The following is an 18,488-nucleotide window of genomic DNA, read 5'->3' on the forward strand; positions in this document are numbered from 1 at the left end:
CATAAATTGAACTAAGGAGGCGAAAAGATTCAGCAAGTGCTACAGTAGAGACTGCCAAGCGAGATACAGAGAGAAACAGTGGACAGCTGCGAATGAACGAGTGACAAGTTGATGCTCCGAAACGTTAGAAAATGCAGTGGACGAAGGATCGACGGCAAAATAAAACAGTCAGGGCGGAATTAAAAACAATAATAACAGCGTAAGCAAGAGTAAAAAGGATTGTGAAAGGAAAAGGCTGTCTTAGTTTCTAAGAGAAGAGTAAGGGCACAATAATAAGTATTTTGAAAATGAAATAAAAAAAAGAAGTTGATCAGAAAGAAGTAGAAGAGGATGAAAATAAAAAGAGGAGATTTTTAAATGGGAAAAGAAGAGGAGAAGAGAAGAAAAAGCTCTCTGCACAGAAACAGCAGTTACTAAAAACATAGTCAACGAAAAGAGAAGGAAGGAAAGCATGATGACTGCCTTGATTGCCTTATTTGGTTGCATGCAAAGGAAACAAGTCGTCATAGGCCAAGCTGCTGGGGAAATATAGTCATTCAGTTTGGGGGTGTCCAAGCTCGAAACAGTCGATATCTTTTTTCGTCTTTTCCTGCTTAGTTTTATCCGCCGGAATTTAGCAACGTACTAGCTATACAGGCCAATGCATCTAGTAAGAATAGTAGTTGCTCTTCCTGCAACGCCAATTTTCCAATGAACCATGTTTCTCAAGAAGTACTATGATTCAACATATGGATGGGCACACAACACTTCCACTTACAACGGGCCGGGTACTCTGAAGACCCCGGGTATTCCCCGTTCACAGAATCACCCCAACGATATACTAGGGAAGTTGTATAATTTAGCTTGTCTCTAGGCCTAGACCCATCACGTGTTTTCTTGCTGCCTTTTTGCCAGCCAAAGCTCTCCAACAGACAATCTTGTAGTTGTAGTCTACACTGCCTGTTGTTGCATGCGTCCAAATAGATTATGATATAGTCATCATTGGTTGTTGGGGGCTTGTTTAGTCTTGTTCAAAGGCCAGGCAGTCATATAATGTTCGTTGTTAGAGTGGCATTGATATACAAGCTATAAATAAACGCACTAGACTCGCAGGTGACAAGGGTCTATGGTACTGCCTCAGGCATTTATTCTAAGCTGAGCTTCATGTGGCGTCGTATCAGCCTCATGTGGCGCAAATATTCAATTTCAGCTTAGTCGGCGCGAAAAATCGGCCCTCCAGCATGAGAGGGAGGACTTGCCTGTGACGACCAGTACTAGGCCTCAGTCAAAATCGAGCCCCCATCAGAAAATTTACCTACGCTGCAACGTCATAATGGCTTCAGAGGGTCTCATGGCTGTTCGCGGCCTGATGTGCAGTGTGTCAAGACGGCAATTGGCCACTGTTGCTGCCATCAATGCTAGATGCCTATCATCAAGCTCGAGAGTCGCCGCTCGAGATGTCCTCAACGAAATTGAGCCAGATTCGTCATTTTCAGCCCCAATCCTCGAGAAGGCTGATATTGAGGCTTTTAACACTGAAACTCGGGTTAAAAACCGCGAGGCCCAGCTTCCTGGCAAACGGTATGTTCTGAGATCAAGCTTTGCGATAAAACGACCTGGGGGAGTATGCCACAGGATCAGGGTAGCTTCAAGCTCGGTTGTTTCCCTCAAAGTATATTGCAGGTAATAGTTAGCTAACTGTATCATAGCTTCCAGTATCATCCTCCCAAGTATGATCGTGGTCCGCTGCATCCCGTCCAGAGCCCCAAACATTCAGACCCCGTTGCACGTGACTTCATCCCCGGCCCCTTCAATCACCCCCGCCTACGGGAAACCTTCCAGCACACCATTTCCTCTGATATCCTAACTCTTACCTACCAACACACCATTCCGGGGACTCCCGCCAAACCCGAGCGCGAACGTCTTCGGGCCTGGGATGACTCCTCTCCGTACCATGCCAATCGTCCCCTCCGTGGGCCCCGAGGTGCCGGAACCCTGCCTATCCTTGAAAAAGACATCAAGTTTCACAATATCCCCGAGATCCGCTCAGTACATATTCACTGTTTCCAACCTCAAGCCGGCATGGACCCTGGCTACCTTGCCGTATCCCGTGCGATTGTCATGGCCATCAGTGGCCGTATGCCAAAGGTTACTTGGATCAAGAACCAAGTATCGCAATGGAAGATCAAAAAAGGTAGTCTGAGTGGCTGTAAAACTACAATCTTTGGTAACCAGGCGTATGAATTTGTTGACAAGCTGGCTACATTGGTGTTTCCTAAAATCAAGGATTGGCCTGGTATCAAGGGTGAGGGTGATGGCAGCGGCACGATAACATTTGGTCTAAACCCTACCGATATGGCACATTTCCCTGAAGTTGGTGTCAACTACGACGTAAGTGACTCACTCTTCCGTAAAATAGTGACACTCATAGTGACATTGATTGCTAACTAAAATCCACCACTTATAGATGTTCCCGTCCAAGATGATCCCTGGTCTTCATGTGATGATCCGCACTACTGCCACGTCAGATCGCCAGGCAAGATTGCTGATGCAGACTCTGGGTGTGCCAATGACGGGCAAGTTTTGAAAAAAGAAAACAGGCCCTTAATACAGGCTGGCAAATCCAATGAAATAGGGCAGGTTAAGCCCTGGTGTATTCTAAACAAACAAAGACTAGAGAGACTGTCTTCATGCCTTGTATATCACATTATTAGACATTTGTATGAATATATTTCACTACAAGCAGAATAAAGACGTGAAAAATAGGTTTTATCTTTTGGCTTTTTGTCTATTCTTACCATGCTCCCAAGTATCGTGATATTCATGATAGTTCTCACACTAAGCTATAGTTATCTTGGCAAAAATCCATCCGACATGCCCCGTTCGTTTTATGTTCTAGTTGTAGGAGCCCAAAACGCCAAAACTCCATCTTGAAGAGAATCCCAAATTTCCATCTAATACCATCCAATTTCAAGACATGTATCTGTTTAAATAGCCTCCTTGAGAGGCAGAATAACAGAATCGACTTCGTCCATATTCTCTGCATTGATCTTTCCGTATGTCTTTCCATACTTGGCCAGCTCTTCCAAAACGACATTCATAGAAGGTTGATAGTTGCGGCACGACGAGCTTAGAGCGTAAACAGCCTTCTTGCGGACATTCTTTTCCTCGTCCTCTTTCAGGGCCATCTCGACAAGCGGGGGGATGCCGCCGCAGGCTAGCATGCGTTCCTGGCTAGATGCATTGTTCTGTACAGCAGTACCAACACACCAGGCCGCCATACGCCTGAGTTCCGGCTCCGGGGACTTGAGAATAGTCAAGAGAGGAGACCAAAGGCCTAGATTGGCCATGTTGTTGGCATTGTCTAGGCTTTCAATAAGCTGCTCGAAGTTGTCTAACGCAGTGACTTTGGACTCGACGGTGATCTCTGGGTCATTGCTGGTCACCAGCTCAATGGCAGCTTTCATGAGCTCGGCATCACTAGGGCCGCCCATAAGCGAAGCGATAATATCAGGAGTAAGCTGTGTGCGCTTATCAGCGGGGACCTCTGGACCTGAGTTTTCAATACTCCACTTCAGGAGTGAGTTGAGGTTCTTGTCGTTGTTCATGGTGATGGGTGTATGTGGTGTGTATATGGCGTGTATATGGTTTTAGAAGAAAGGTGGGGTAGCAGTTGACGTTTGATAAGATTTTTGTGTGATACGACAAATAACAGCGATTGCCGTAGTTAATCAGCGGAATAAATAAGAACGAGAAAAGCTGAGAGCAAGAAAGGTGCTAACTGAGAAACGAGATGCTTGAAGTTGCAATGCAATGTAGGTCAGGTTTAACTGTCTCTCTTTAACCCTGGCTGATGTCCGCCTGAAAAAATTAGTTCTACCATTGGTGATGTTAGTTTCTTGTTCTGGAACCTTCACGAAGCTTTCATGTCTTCATACGGCTTAGTGTTATATGACTAATCTACCAAACCCTTAACCCTAACATACATAGAACCATGTGTCTATTTACTTTCGATCCTATCAGTTCACCACCACGTAGCCAGCCGTCACCGTTACTTCACCCGATTTCGCTAAACTATAGATATGACCAGGGTCTCAGTTAGTGAACAAGTCCAAACAAAACTTTTCTAGAGCCTGGAGACAGCATTTATTTCATAGCTAAAGTCCGACTGTCTGTTCTAGTGAGGCGGCAGACAAGGCAGAGCTTGGTAGGTGTTGCCGCCCGCAAAATCCGCAGGTCGTAATCCGCAGGTCGTAATCCGCAAGACGTCTGCATAGCCACAGGTGATGGCGGATCCGACTCAATTAAACTGGCATTATACTAGTCGCTGACAAAGGAGGTCTTTTGGGGCCCGGGAAAAGAAAGTGATGGGAAGGGGGAAGGGGAAAAGAGACTTCCGCCTTGCCCGAGAATGCAGGGTCTTGACAGATTCCAGTCCAGGCCAAGGGCTGGGCTGCTTTGGAACTTGCGAGATAGACAAGAATGATGGAAAAGGTAGGCCTTAGAAATGCTAAAGACGCTCATACATGTATAATGACACGGGATGAAACTCAAGATGGGCAACGGCGGCCACGGGCAGGAGACTAATAATTTTGTGCAGATTAGGACGGGGAAGCTTTGACTTCGAGTTGTGACACCAAACAAGCCAATCCACATATTTGGGCTCCTTACAAAGAAGTATTGGAATGGGTGAGGTTGTGTGCTTGAGTAAGAGCTTGTGGTGCGTGCTTAGAGGGTGCCACTAGTACAGTTGCAACTAATGCTACTAGATGGTGCTCGTAAATGCACTTACCAACATGCAAATATAATAATAGTATGTGTGGATTGCATCGCATTACCGCTGTTCACCTGTTCACCTCTCGCCCAACCAGAACAAGCCTCAGGGCGCGGCAAACAACCTAACAATTTAGCATTGGCAATCACAATACGCGGAACCGAAACCCAGGATGTCTAAAGTTAGGAAGAGACTACGGCGTGTGGGGCTTCTCCAGCTCAAGAACAGATCGCACATGAGCCATATGCAGGAGAAATGGGGCGGGGCGAAGGGGGAAGGGAATGTTGGGCTGCATGTAGTAAGTAGGTAGAGGACAACAGAGGAGAGCATAGCTAGCAGCATGTTGGGTAAAAGCCTCGAATTTTCCTAGATCAATCAAGAGGGGAGAGAAATGCTGATGGCGCACCAGAGCACAGAGCTTCAAAGCAGAAGGCAGGCTGGCTTTGATAGTGGTAGGCAGGTAGGGTGCTGTGATGACAATCTTCCCAATCCCTTGTTGACTCGACGGAAAGGGGGGGGGGGGGCGAGGAGGAGGGGAAGGATAGGACAAATACAACAGGCACATCAAGGAAGGCGAACTTTGGAGACGGGTTGTCAGTCATTCGCTATGGATAGGGATTTCGGTGAACTTTTGCACCAAGAAACTACAAAACACATGCGTACGCAACACTATACGAGTCTAGGAGCTTGTGTTGTGCCAAGACGTCATGTTTTCCCCGTAGTGCCCGTCGTGCGTGTTGGCCGATAGTGATATTTGGATGCCTTGCGAATGGCTTGTTTTCTTTCCTCTTTTCGGTGCATGTAGCCAGGCAGAAGCACGGGCGAATAAGCAGCAGTGACTAGACTCAGCAGCTTAATAAAAGCTCCATTGGGGTTGTATATATCACAGGGCACATACACACGTAACTCCCGCTACAAAGACACAGCTTGGCATGGACCAGTTGTTTCTCTAGTTGCCTGCTTCCTGCCTTGGCTACCCACTTGCCCGGAAGAACAATCTGTGCTATCGTGTCCTTTTGGTGTTACTCTTTTTCCCAAGCCTAAACAAGTCAAGCAGGCGGGAAAAACGAGGAAGGAGGAAGCCGCTACAAGCAACAAAAAAAAGCCCTTAGGAGGCGAATCAAAAGCCTGACTGCCGCTGGAGTTGCTGTAGAGCTTACTAGCGAGCTGATAAACATGCGGCACTGTGTGAACGTGTACCTTTTTGCAGAGGCACGCACCCGGTGAGTACGGTCTCGGTAGCTCCTTCCCAGCCACCACGCACTGAGTACTGAGTGTTTAGGGGCTGGAGCGGGGCTGGCCCCCTGAAGAGACTGAGCAGTAGCCTTTGTGGGCGACCAAGTGAAGCCTGGGGCCCCGGCTTGGGTCCTGGCAAATAACATCCAACTCAGGGGCTCTTGTACACTGTGCGAGAGAGATTTCCCCTGGCGGCCAGGTGGGACACTGTGGGTGGCATGTATCTTTTTGCACCTTTTAGTACTTGTTTGGCTGGACCACCGCCGCATGAGGTACCTGAGCCTGCGTCCGCTGGCACTGCTAGCACGGACACAATAGAGGCAGGCAGGCTTGTCTTGTTCGTCTTTGTTGGCCTCCCCACTAGATAAATTTGGACCACTCCCAATGCATTTCGTGTTCTGCTGCGACCCCCGAGTAAACTTGCACCTCTTTCTATTTCTCTTCCTTCTTTTCCCTTCTTCAAGCTCTGTGAACAGCCTCGTCTTCATAACCATCCCATTCATCTTTCTTCATCTTCTTGTCTGCTTGCTCGATCAGGATATCGTGTGAGCTTCTTTTAATATTGTATTTGTCTCTTTTTACTTTATTCCAACCAATCCACAGCCGCCAAAATGGAAGGTGAGTTTGTACCCGCGCCCTCTTTTGCTCTATCTGGTGTTTTGGTAGCCACTGTGCTAGCTCTAGCTAGAAGCCCCCTAGATGGCCACCGTGGTTATTGTTGATGCTGCATCTGCAAATTATCAGCGGCTATCGCGGAGACAATGGTTTACTTGATGAATTGAAGCTAACTGGCTTTTTTACTCCTAAACAGAGGAAGTTGCTGCCCTCGTCATCGATAACGGGTAAGCTCATTCACCTTGCTCATGTTCTCAACACTGAGCCCAAGCCTTTCCGAACCAAACCCCTCCCCCTATCTTCAGCTAGCCATTGTTCGCCAATGTTGTCCCACCTCGAAATAACAATGGCTACGCCTCAACATGACAACACGTAATGACCGTTTTCGACCTATTTTCTAACAAAATGCTACAGTTCCGGCATGTGCAAGGCCGGTTTCGCCGGTGATGATGCTCCTCGTGCTGTTTTCCGTAAGTTGCTCTCTGTACCCCGCTTTAAATGTTGATAGCTGGCCAATTCAGCCGCACACAAATCACATAGACCCATCAGCATACCCAATGATAGCGCATTGAAAGCTGGTGTTTCATAAGCCACAAAAAACTAACTTTATGTCATAGCTTCGATTGTTGGTCGTCCCAGACATCATGGGTAAGTTCTCACAATATTTGCCCCCTTTTTCAGCTCTCCTAGAAGCGGTGATCCGCTTTGGCCATCCTTCCAAGAAGGAGCTAAGAAACGAAGCACCGCGTCTTGAACTGCAATCACTGTAGCTAACCTGTCATCCACAATGCAGTATCATGATTGGTATGGGTCAGAAGGACTCGTACGTTGGTGATGAGGCCCAGTCCAAGAGAGGTATCCTGACTCTGCGCTACCCTATCGAGCACGGTGTCGTTACCAACTGGGATGACATGGAGAAGATTTGGCACCACACCTTCTACAATGAGCTGCGTGTTGCCCCCGAGGAGCACCCTGTGCTGTTGACTGAGGCCCCCATCAACCCCAAGTCCAACCGTGAGAAGATGACTCAAATTGTCTTCGAGACTTTCAACGCCCCCGCCTTCTATGTCTCTATCCAGGCCGTCCTGTCTCTGTATGCCTCCGGTCGTACCACCGGTATCGTCCTGGATTCCGGTGATGGTGTCACTCACGTCGTTCCCATCTACGAAGGTTTCGCCCTGCCTCAGGCCATTGCCCGTGTCGACATGGCCGGTCGTGACCTGACTGACTACCTCATGAAGATCCTGGCTGAGCGTGGTTACTCCTTCTCTACTACTGCCGAGCGTGAAATCGTTCGTGACATCAAGGAGAAGCTTTGCTACGTCGCCTTGGACTTTGACCAGGAGATCCAGACCGCTGCTCACTCCAGCACCCTCGAGAAGTCGTACGAGCTTCCTGACGGCCAGGTCATCACCATTGGCAACGAGCGTTTCCGTGCCCCTGAGGCTCTGTTCCAGCCTTCTGTCCTGGGTCTGGAAAGCGGCGGTATCCACGTCACTACTTGGCAGTCTATCATGAAGTGTGACGTCGATGTCCGTAAGGACTTGTACGGCAACATCGTCATGTCTGGTGGTACTACTATGTACCCTGGCCTGTCGGACCGTATGCAGAAGGAGATCAGCTCTCTGGCTCCTTCTTCTATGAAGGTCAAGATCATTGCTCCTCCCGAGCGCAAGTACTCCGTCTGGATTGGTGGTTCCATTCTGGCCTCGCTGTCGACTTTCCAGCAGATGTGGATCTCCAAGCAGGAGTACGACGAGAGCGGTCCTTCGATCGTTCACCGCAAGTGCTTCTAAGATGTGTAAGTTGTTGGTCGTTAGGGTTGTTATATAGAGTAATGCGGGGGGCTAACTGGAGGGCCCTGGTCAATTGCAGCGCAACAATACAAGTTCACAATCACCTCTTTACCTTGTCTCTCCGCCTTTGTCTGACTCTTGGACTGGAAGGTGGCAGTCCGCTTCTACGAGCATCTCTGCCACCATTGTCATTGTTCTTACCTACTCCAAGACTTTGTCCTATAGTCATGTCGAACAGACTCAGGCGAGGCTCCTTATCTTCCGCCTACGTACCCTGCACGATGACGACTTTGATCCTGACTCAAAAGCTTTGGCCTACTGGGAAATCGGTCGCTACCTCTTTTATTCTTATTGCCGCAACCTTTCATGCTTTACGTTTAGTGTTTCTTATAGCTATCTAGATTTATTCTTGATGTCTTTTTTTTTTTCCAGAGTCTCTTGATCAAGCACCAATGCTCTCCGTGATTTTGAACATGCGTATGTGAATAAGTCTGGACAAGTGAGGGGGGAGGTAGAAGAAAGTAGGATCTGTTTAGAGGGAGAAGATAGGTGCCATACGAATGATTCTTTGCTAAAGCTGTGTTGTGCATGCATGAATAGGTGGTCTAGTATAATGAAAGGGATTTGTGGCATCTAGGTCAGACAAGCCCGAGGATGGGAGGGAAGACAAGATGATTCAAGCTTAAGCAGCTAGGGGGATTGTTTGGCTACTACTGGGGATGAAGGCCGAGGGTTGGATACAGCAGTGCCTACTGCTGGACCCCCAGGTATTCCATCATCAAAGCCGCTCTCTTCTGGCTCCACTGATTGGGCCCCATCATCCTGTGCTGCATCCAACCATTCTTTGTCACTCTGTTGCATTTCGTTAATTGCACCGGCCTTAAGTAATTCAAGGGCGCGATATTTGCGGCGACTCTTTTTTGCTGCGCTCTGTTGCTTCTTTTTCTTTATCTCAGCGACAATGTTTGTGCGGCTGTTCTCGCCTTTGTACAATTCGTCAAGGCGTTGTGCTAGTAGTTCGCGTGCGATGTTACGGTTCTGGGTGCGGGAGCGAGTCGCTTGCGATTTGACAACGATCCCAGTAGGGATGTGCTTGAGTTGTACAGCGGAACTGGTTTTGTTCTAAGTCAAAGCAAAAGCGAATTGAATGGATTAGCTTTTGAGCGCCGGGTAAGTGTGACTGTGTGGAAGAGATAAGACTCTGGAAAGGCCATGCGCTCAAACTCACAATCTTCTGCCCACCCGGCCCGCTGCCTTTGAGGAAGCTTTCTTCGATCTCACTCTCCGGCGGTGGCTTTGGTCGAGGCGGGAGCTGGGTATGCTTCCCAAATAGCACTGTAAAGACAGAGAACGGCCTTACGATAACGTTTGGGAGCGTTATGTAGCTGGATTGGGTTACACGACCGGCGAGTGTGCTAATAATGGCTGCCATTTGGGTTTTGGAACAGCTGAATTAGGGAAACAGCTGCAATTAAGAGAGGTGTATGGTAGAGTAAGGATAAGAATATTCGGTGAGTCGTGATCGGAGAGTTGTGGAAGGAACAAAAGTTTGGTTGGTGTAGCTCAAGCCAAGCTTCTCGGTGTGCTATGTGAAGCCTCGGTGACTGGCAAAGACCAAAGTGATTTTCGGTGAGCTCACCAGGATTAGCCCCGTAAAGATAAGCAGAGGCTTGCCTTATCGGGCCAATAAGACTAACATACTAGTACAGGGGAACATATCCAGATATGTTGAAGTAATGGCCAAACATCTTCACTGGTTAGCTTATCCATACAATAATAATAATTCCACACATTGTCTTTCTACCTTTTATGAGCACGGCATCAATCCGTTTTGACTGACTCCTCTATTCTACTGCAATATATCGCTGCGCTATTCTTTTTATCAAACAAAAAATTGTACGGTACAGCAAACGGCTCGGCAATAGGTAACATCTTCCTTTTATCGACCTCCTTTTTTCTCCTCAAGCATCGATCGCAATACAAGAAACGCGACGAGATTAAACAACCGCCTTCACCTTTTTTCTCTTCTCTTTTTCTATCTCGCCATTCTATATTTTCCGGCTCTCGACATCCCTCTCTTCCTAGACCCTACACAATGGCACAAAGCCCGATTCTTAGGTGGTTTAACCGCAAGATGTACCAAATCGAGGTCAGCTTCGCAGTGAACATGTGGACGCCATTTGAAAGATTCTTATTCTGTGCGTATTGTCCTCATGCTCTCCTCCAGAGCATTTCCGCTTTTAGGGAGGGGCGCTTTCCCAGTTCCATTTCATCTTGGCCATAGTCTTGATCGTATGGCGATACTGGCACATTCCAAACACCGTTATAGTCCAAGTATGACTAACATAGGCATTTAAAATCTTTCTAGACTCCGTCTTATTCCTGGGCCTCAGCCTTCTCAGTCTTGCAACTCTTTTGTATCTCCCACAACATATCAAATTCCTCGTTAACCGTGCCTGGTTCTATGCGCATGGCGACGAAGCCAGTGACATTGTGACGTTGGCTAAGACGGCGGCACAGACCGTGGTAAACGTAGCTACGGCGGGAGCTGGGAGTGTTGCCAAGTCCGAGCTATAGAGGGCACGGCTAGCTTTTCCTCGTGAGCTGTAGGGTAATAGGGATGGGGAGAGATGGATGCGCGATAGAAGCATGGTAGCGAAGTAAGTGCATGTCGGAGCTGACTGGTGCTGGTCTGGTCAGCACGTCCTCATGCCACTGCTTTCCTTCGATGGGCTTCCCTTTAGACATATAAAAAACAGGGTCATAGAACTGAACGACATGGTGTCTACTTGGGTGGTAGGAGCGGAAAGTCGGTCTAGATTCGGTGGTTTAATGTAGCACGACACCTACGAATTGCTTTATACAAAGCTTTAATAATACTTTTTAATGTCTTTTAAAAGGAGTGACTATATACGACTAGTTCTTAGAGTACTGCAAGCATTATAATTTCCTTTCTTCCTTTTTTTTTTCAGTGACCAGAGGTCTTGGGCTCTGCCCTCGCCGCTATAAGTCTTCCTTCTTAGTCAGAACGTAGATACGCAAAGAGCTGTCCTCTCCAGCAACAGATAGATAAGATGTAGGCCATTCGTCCGGGGTCTCAGAACTCTCTACGGGTCTCCAGGCAAGCTGTAACACCGGCTTTGGAAGACAGAATCTAGGGAGATATGTTAGGACAACGTCGTGTTACGCGCTCATTCGCTGGACATGGGGCTCAAAACTTACTCGGGGCTCAAGGCCGTGTTAGAGACGACTTCAATAGTCTCACCGAAAGACAGCATACAGACTGAAATATTACCAGTCTCAGTCCCTACAGCGAGAATCTGCTTTCCTGCATTGTGCGACTGGGAAGAAAAGTCAATTGCCGTCACAGCGCTATCAAAGGCCAGAGAGTGACCTAGCTCAAAGGCGCCGTTCTTCTCGACCCATAAATGAACCTTCTTGTCTCTGCCAGCTGTGGCAAAGCCACGCGGATTAAGGCACTGCGCCCAGGCTGCATCAAGAATCATGCGCGAATGGCCCTTAGGATTGGCTTGCTTGAGGCTGAAATGGGCCTCTGCTTCTTGCTTAGCTTCTGTTTCCATCTGTGTCTCTCCAGCTTCCTTGGCAAAGACCGCCCACTGGCGATCTCTACCGACGGAGAGAATCATGGTATCATCAGGAGAGAACCGCACACGTGCCGCCGTTAGAGAATGAGCCATAAGCGGTGGCCGAATCTCGGTCCACTTGCCTGTCTCAAATAGTCGGATAACAGCATGGTTCGTCGATGTGGCCTTGCACGCACTGGCAATCAAGTTACCATCGTGGCTGCTAGCCAAACATGATATCTCGTATCCGTGACCATACAGCTTCTCGGCTTCAGGCCATAGAGAGTACCGCGAAAGCGAGTCTTCAAAGGGAGGGTGGTCAAGGTCTAAGGCCGTCTTGCGTATTCCGGGTGCCTCCGACTGTTGCTCGCCTATGTCTCCAGATTCGATGGCTTTGTTAGAAAGACCTAGCACGGGCATGTTTGCTGAGTCTGGCATGGCGTCGCTAGCGACTTCGGTCCCCGTGAGGCGATTTAATAGAGAAGCGACGGCCTTAGGCTCGGTGAAAACACGCATCAGCTTCTCATCGGCTCCTGAGACGAATTGGCGATCACCGAGGCTGTCAATGCAGTTGAGATCGTAGCCATGAATCTGCGGCCGCGCCATTTCGTGCCACGTGTTTTGACCAACTGCCCCCTTCCATGGTGCGTGCAGACGTGTGGTCTGATCCGAAGACGTGGAGAAAATATAGGCGCCGCTGCGAGCCCAAGAAATGCCAGTCACAGGATTTACGTGACCAGATATGCCGATCTCCTGGTGCCACTGGTCGGTTGAGTCGTTGTATTTCCATCTTCTCCAGCTGCCTGTGCGGCCTAGACATACCACAGATTTGCCATCGGGACTCCATAGGCCTGTCCAGAAACCACCTGTGCTGCCTGTCGCGGTCGTAGCACCCTTTTCACGGCTAATCTCTCCAAGGCGAACCATGCTAATCCAGATACCGGAGTCCGCGTCAGGCTCCCACATGGCCAGAGTATTGTCCGCAGAGGTAGAGAGAAGCCTAGGCTTTTGGTCTGGCTGCGAGAGCCATTGTGCGCTGTAAATCCAGTCTTCATGGCCCAATAAAAGAGCCTCAAAGGTAATAGTGAAATCCTTAGATCCAGCTTTCAAGACGTGCGCTTTGTTGGATGGTGTCTTGCCTGGAAGCAAACTCTGCCGTGAGGGATCAGCCTCGGACGATGGCTTTGTGGGGGTTTGGACACCCTGGTGCACTCGCCAAATACGGATGTACTTGTCCTGGCTGGCAGAGGACATGAGTAAATCACTGCATGGGTCACTATCAACCTCACGCACAAACTCTAATGATCGAATCCAACCCTCATGGCCTACAAGGGTAGTCTGTAAACCAAACTCCAGGCTTCCTAGGTTGGACACGTTGGCGACGAAAACTTGGATGAATGTCTTGGTGCCAGCTGCAGCTAGTATGAGTGTGCCGTCTGACTCGTCTAAAGAACTCAGAGCCAATGCTAGAGGAAAGTATCTTGGCGTTGTCTGAATGCTTTGCACAAGCTTCAGCTGTCGGTCCTCAAATCTCCACACCTTTATTGTGGCATCAGCGCTGCCTGAGGCGAGATACACGCCTTTTTCATACGAACAAGATTTAAGCACCGCTATACAGTGAATAGGAGCTTGGTGGTCTAACAGGACCTGCAATGTTTCGTGGCTTCCCGTTTTATTGTTAATAGACCAAAGTCTAAGCGAGTTGTCGTCAGACCCAGAGACCATGAACTGTTCGTCTGATGTTGAGGATGATTTGGTTGAGAGGGGTAGAAACTTGATGGCCTTGACGGTTTCCTTGTGCCCTCTAAGTAGCGTTGAGACACCCCGTGGGACCGAACTCTAAGCAATGGTAACTTGTCAACAGCAGTTAAAAGACAGCGGTACAGCTATGTATCACTTACGTTAGGTTCCCAGAGCGCAATGTTTACGTCTGCGCCGAATGCCAGCGTCCCTTGAGAGCTCCAATCAGCTACAGCCGTGTGTCTATTGGCACCGGTGGAGATATACTCCGTGGTAATCTGGAATGGAGACATCTTATGAGAGTCTGATTTGCCGTGACCTATACAATCTCTATATCGAAGCCAGACTGTCACAGGTATCTATGGTCGTGACATTAATGGTTTTGGTCATCAAGAGCCACAATAATTTTGTTGTTGCACAAAGCGTCATAGTGACTAAAACGCAACCCCCCGCATCTAAGTTAGCAACTTAAGAACGGAGCTGTTTGTTAGGGTTAATACTTAACCCTCCCCGCCTTGTGACAAGGCTGGAAAAGTTTTGGAGGGTTTTGCACAACATCAACGACCGCACCGCTCCACGAATTTTAGATCTGCTCCAACGCGACTTGGAACTATACGAGACTTCCCTAGGCTACCGCCAAACCCAAGCTTATTCTTTCTACGCCTTCGTGCTCCTGAATATTGACAAATTACGCCCACTATGTTCACCCTTTCCGAGGAGACCAAGGAACGCATCGGCCGTCTGATTGACGTCTCACAGGTCGTCGTCCACTAGTGAGTTTCTAGTGCATAGCAAATGAATCTCTGGATACTGGTTTAACTAACCCTTCGCCTGCCGTGTAGCGGATATATTCCCTTCATTCTGTACCTGGGTATGTACAGACTCTAGAGCGAGCGAGCTTCCGCGAAGCCACCCACGACCCAAGACGGCTTAATTTACTAACATATATATATGCGACTCTAGGCCTGACGCGCAGCTACCCTCGTCCCTCTATCATCCGGTCCGTATTTTTCTATCCCTTATAGATCTCTAAACGGCATACTAACTAATATTTCAGCCTCCTGTCTCCCCTCTCATAAGCAGCTAGGCAAGACATTGATGCATGACCAACTGACATCACTAGCTGAGGTCTCGAATTAAGCCAAAGCCCAGGCCAGTTGAAGATGGAAAGCAAAGCACTGGGCGCAACTCCGATTAACTGTAACAAAAACACATTACGCACTTTGGGTGGGACTAGAAGCACGGTGGAGGAAGTAAGGAAGCAGATCTAGAGATGGCTTCTTTGAGAAGTCTATGGACGGATGCTCCATTTGTACAATTACTATTTGGGATGGAAAGGGAGCATGAAGCGTACTTTGGCCACAGATGAGCCTGTTGTTAATGAAAATCTCAAGAGAAAGACGTCTGGCCCTGTTTAATCGTGATATGAAGACTGTGAGAAATAAAGAATTATTTCTGTAATCTTTTTTCCTTTTAGCCATATATCTTTGGCGGTAGTTGTAGTTATTACTCGTCCTTAGTGTCACCATCAAAACTAGCAATTACGAATTTGGGATCGAACCCCAAAAAAAAACTTCATTTTATGAAGAGGCCAAAAAGAAAACCTTTCACCTTTAAAGTCCTTCACTCTAACACAGCCAAAGCAACTAAACAACGATAAATTTCCATTATGACGCCATGAAATCACAACAGCTTAGCATCTATTCTTAGCTCTTTTCCTTTTGGGTTAACCTCCTTTTCTGTTCTGGCAACACACCCGCCAACCTTAAGATGCCATCACAAAGCCCACTTTCTCCAGCCTCCATCGAATCTATAGCCGGCTTGATGGCCGGCTCCGTGGCTACACTTGTCGTCCATCCGTTGGATATTGTTAAGACGCGAATGCAGAGTATGTGAGATAACTTTTGCTTCTGCTTCAATATCATCTATGCTAACTCAGCCCCCACCCATACACAGTATATCGCAGTGCCACGGCTACAGGCGGCAAGCTAGGGCTAACGACACTTGGGGTTCTGCGGAGCCTCGTAGCTCATGACACGCCCATGCGGGCCTTCTATCGCGGTCTAACTCCAAACTTGGTAGGGAATGCGGCCGGATGGGCATCGTTTTTTTTCTTCAAAGCCAAGGCTGAACAGCTGATTGTGTCGCTCCGGTCTGGCAGACATCATGCGCATGCACATAACGATAGTGGTTTCCTTGCACCATACGAGCACTTTCTTGCATCCGCTATGGCGGGTGCTACGACTACCATGCTCACAAATCCGATATGGGTGCTTAAGACACGCATGCTCTCATCTGATCGGGCCTCTGAGGGCGCGTATCAAAGCATGTCCCAAGGGGTGCGTGCCATTTACCACACAGAGGGTCTTTCAGGCTTTTACCGCGGCGTGCTGGTCAGCCTAATGGGCGTATCACACGGAGCAGTGCAGTTTGCAGTATACGAACCGCTAAAAAGGATGTACCTTGCAACACAGCCTGGTGGTCGCAATGGGTCTAGCATTAATCTTCCTGCTACAAAGCCAAGTGGGGGAGAACATATCCAACGGTTAGATGTTCAAGGAACGCTGGCAATCTCAACTCTAGCCAAGCTTGTTGCGGGCGCAGCCACGTATCCATATCAGGTCATACGTGCACGCATGCAGAACTATGACTCAGAAAAGCGATTTGGCAAAGGCGTTGCTGGTGTGGCTGGTAGGGTCTATCGCGAGGAGGGCCTAAGGGGGTTCTATCGCGGGCTTGGACCAGCAGTGCTACGGGTCATGCCAGCAACGTGGGTGACGTTCTTGGTGTATGAGAACGTCAAGCACCAACTGAAGGCTATGTGAGCAATATGTACCGTGCGGCATCATAAAGCATATATACACGGTGCCTATATGTGTCTATGCAAGATATGGGTGTGGAGTGTGTCATGGGGAGAAGCGGGATGAAGGTGGGATAACAGCAGGCGGGCATTAGGTGCAAACCACAAACATACAATACGTACGGACAACATACATGCATACACATGCATACGTACACACACACACACATCACCCATAGATCCAACAAGAGTCCACCTATTTGCGAACAGCAACAAGGACAAAAGAAATCCTGCAAGAAAGCCTGCAGGGGGATGAGAACAACGCAGTGCTCAGGCTCCCAAGCTTTGCTTTACAGTCGCTCTTATTTCACATTGCATCACAACTGAGGCCTACTAGTCTTGCCGGATCCGAACCCTCCATTGTTCTCCTCCTTTTTCTTCCCTCCTATACATCTCATCCGTATGAGCTATCTCTCCAACATCTGCTTTACATGTGTACAGCCATGTGGCTAAGCATGCGTTGAGCGTCTATTGATCACCTTTTATATGTGGCTAGACCATCTGAGTTGCCGGACGAGATTTTCGAGCGGGCCGGAAATACATGCCTAACCGGCTTGCCATAGAACTGGACACACCCCTCCCATCTCATTTTTCTTTCCTGTCTTTGCTAAGGGTGCGGCATTAGCACAACAAAAAAGGAACTCGCTCGGAAGAAACCCATCATGGCGTCCATCTTCCACGGCATCCCCTTTACTTCTTTCTATATGCTCTATTATACTGCGACGTAGCATAACGCAACCTGGCTAGGTGTGGGTGCATGCAAAGGCCATTGCAGGTTGACCAATGATATTGTTACAAATAAGTTGCACAGAAAGTATTCAAAGGGTGTCTAGAAGCATGCTACGGGCGGGGGGCAGCATGAATATTATCATTTGATCTCTTTGTTCTCTCATATTCCTTGCCAACCGGCTATCTACTGTAGTCTGAGTTGTCCATTTGTCGTGTCTTGGGGTCGTGTATTTGATATCACAACGATAATATAGCCACTTACCCCCACTAGCTCTCCTAGTATTATGCCTCTCCGTCTGTAGCATTAATTCAACTAAGCTGAAGCGCTAGTAGTTTGTCTACTGTGTGGATGTGAATAGAGCAGGCGGGGCGCAAATGCAGAGACTAGACCAGGCAGGAGAAGAGAAGAGGGGGCGAGACAATGATGGTGGCGAAGGCGAGGGGGGGGGGGGGGGGTCGATTGTGCAAACAATAGGAGTGAGTGAAGCAGAAAGACGAGGGCCCAACATATTAGAAACATGGCATGTGCTGGGCTCTTTCTTGTCTTGTGGCCGCTGTGTGTTGAGCAGGTTAAGGCTCTGCAGCTGCTAGGTCTTCTTGAGCCCACGGATAACCACGCACATACTCCGCACTACACATACTGCCTATATCTACAGTTTGGAAGCTGTGTGACTCGGTTCGACTTAAAGGCTGAGAAACCAAGGGCAAGACGAAGGTCTAAAAGGCCGTCCTTCTGCATTATGAGTGGCCCGTTTGCAGCCATCCCTAGTGCTGCCTCTTCCTCGTTGTCTTGCATTCGTATGGCCAAGCAGTGGCCCCCCCTGCACTCTGCATAAGGCGCCGGAGAACTGGAGAGGAGAAATAGAGGACTAGAGTCTTCTATGGCGCCAAGGCTCACTCCCCATTCTCAAGGCTCCAAGAACCATGACTATCATTTATCACAGCGTAAGCTCGGGGAAGGCGACGCAAGGGGTGGGCAAAACGAGACAATGGGTAGAGACATGGGCATGGGCAGGAGGGAAGAGAGAAAGAACAAAAGAGGGGAGAACAGAGACGGAGAGTAGATGGATGTAGGAGGTGCGTGGGCAATCTCCTCCTCTATCCTGGCCGGCCCAGTGCTATAAACACGGGACGATAGCGTGGAGAGTTAAGACAGACTAGCTACAAGAAAAGAG

At 48.6% G+C, this 18,488-nt stretch overlaps 6 protein-coding genes across 6 annotated transcripts; 3 read left to right on the forward strand and 3 right to left on the reverse strand.

Moving 5' to 3' along the window:
• Positions 1 to 1,312: 1,312 nt before the first annotated feature.
• On the forward strand, positions 1,313 to 2,566 carry HOO65_030084 (mitochondrial 54S ribosomal protein uL5m; the record flags this gene model as incomplete). The annotated part of the gene is made up of 3 exons (XM_071002239.1): positions 1,313 to 1,560; positions 1,689 to 2,370; positions 2,447 to 2,566. The coding sequence occupies 3 exons, from the start codon at positions 1,313 to 1,315 to the stop codon at positions 2,564 to 2,566; spliced, it is 1,050 nt and encodes a 349-aa protein (XP_070859763.1).
• A 400-nt stretch (positions 2,567 to 2,966) lies between these two features.
• Positions 2,967 to 3,587, reverse strand: HOO65_030085 (Hsp70 nucleotide exchange factor FES1; the record flags this gene model as incomplete). Its single annotated transcript, XM_071000311.1, has 1 exon — positions 2,967 to 3,587. One exon carries the CDS (start codon positions 3,585 to 3,587, stop codon positions 2,967 to 2,969), a length of 621 nt encoding a protein of 206 aa, XP_070859764.1.
• A 3,013-nt stretch (positions 3,588 to 6,600) lies between these two features.
• Positions 6,601 to 8,400, forward strand: HOO65_030086 (actin; the record flags this gene model as incomplete). Its single annotated transcript, XM_071002076.1, has 5 exons — positions 6,601 to 6,607; positions 6,801 to 6,831; positions 7,019 to 7,074; positions 7,222 to 7,252; positions 7,398 to 8,400. 5 exons carry the CDS (start codon positions 6,601 to 6,603, stop codon positions 8,398 to 8,400), a joined length of 1,128 nt encoding a protein of 375 aa, XP_070859765.1.
• A 690-nt stretch (positions 8,401 to 9,090) lies between these two features.
• On the reverse strand, positions 9,091 to 9,832 carry HOO65_030087 (RF-1 domain-containing protein; the record flags this gene model as incomplete). The annotated part of the gene is made up of 2 exons (XM_071002384.1): positions 9,091 to 9,522; positions 9,629 to 9,832. 2 exons carry the CDS (start codon positions 9,830 to 9,832, stop codon positions 9,091 to 9,093), a joined length of 636 nt encoding a protein of 211 aa, XP_070859766.1.
• A 1,571-nt stretch (positions 9,833 to 11,403) lies between these two features.
• HOO65_030088 (Elongator complex protein 2) lies at positions 11,404 to 14,017 on the reverse strand (the record flags this gene model as incomplete). The annotated part of the gene is made up of 3 exons (XM_071001899.1): positions 11,404 to 11,554; positions 11,623 to 13,823; positions 13,886 to 14,017. 3 exons carry the CDS (start codon positions 14,015 to 14,017, stop codon positions 11,404 to 11,406), a joined length of 2,484 nt encoding a protein of 827 aa, XP_070859767.1.
• A 1,477-nt stretch (positions 14,018 to 15,494) lies between these two features.
• Positions 15,495 to 16,549, forward strand: HOO65_030089 (mitochondrial folate carrier protein; the record flags this gene model as incomplete). Its single annotated transcript, XM_071002298.1, has 2 exons — positions 15,495 to 15,616; positions 15,664 to 16,549. 2 exons carry the CDS (start codon positions 15,495 to 15,497, stop codon positions 16,547 to 16,549), a joined length of 1,008 nt encoding a protein of 335 aa, XP_070859768.1.
• Between the last annotated feature and the right edge of the window lie 1,939 nt (positions 16,550 to 18,488).

The sequence above is a fragment of the Ceratocystis lukuohia genome (assembly GCF_044167205.1).
Source record: "Ceratocystis lukuohia strain C4212 chromosome Unknown Supercontig3_pilon, whole genome shotgun sequence".
In the NCBI taxonomy this organism is placed as follows: Eukaryota; Fungi; Ascomycota; class Sordariomycetes; order Microascales; family Ceratocystidaceae; genus Ceratocystis; species Ceratocystis lukuohia.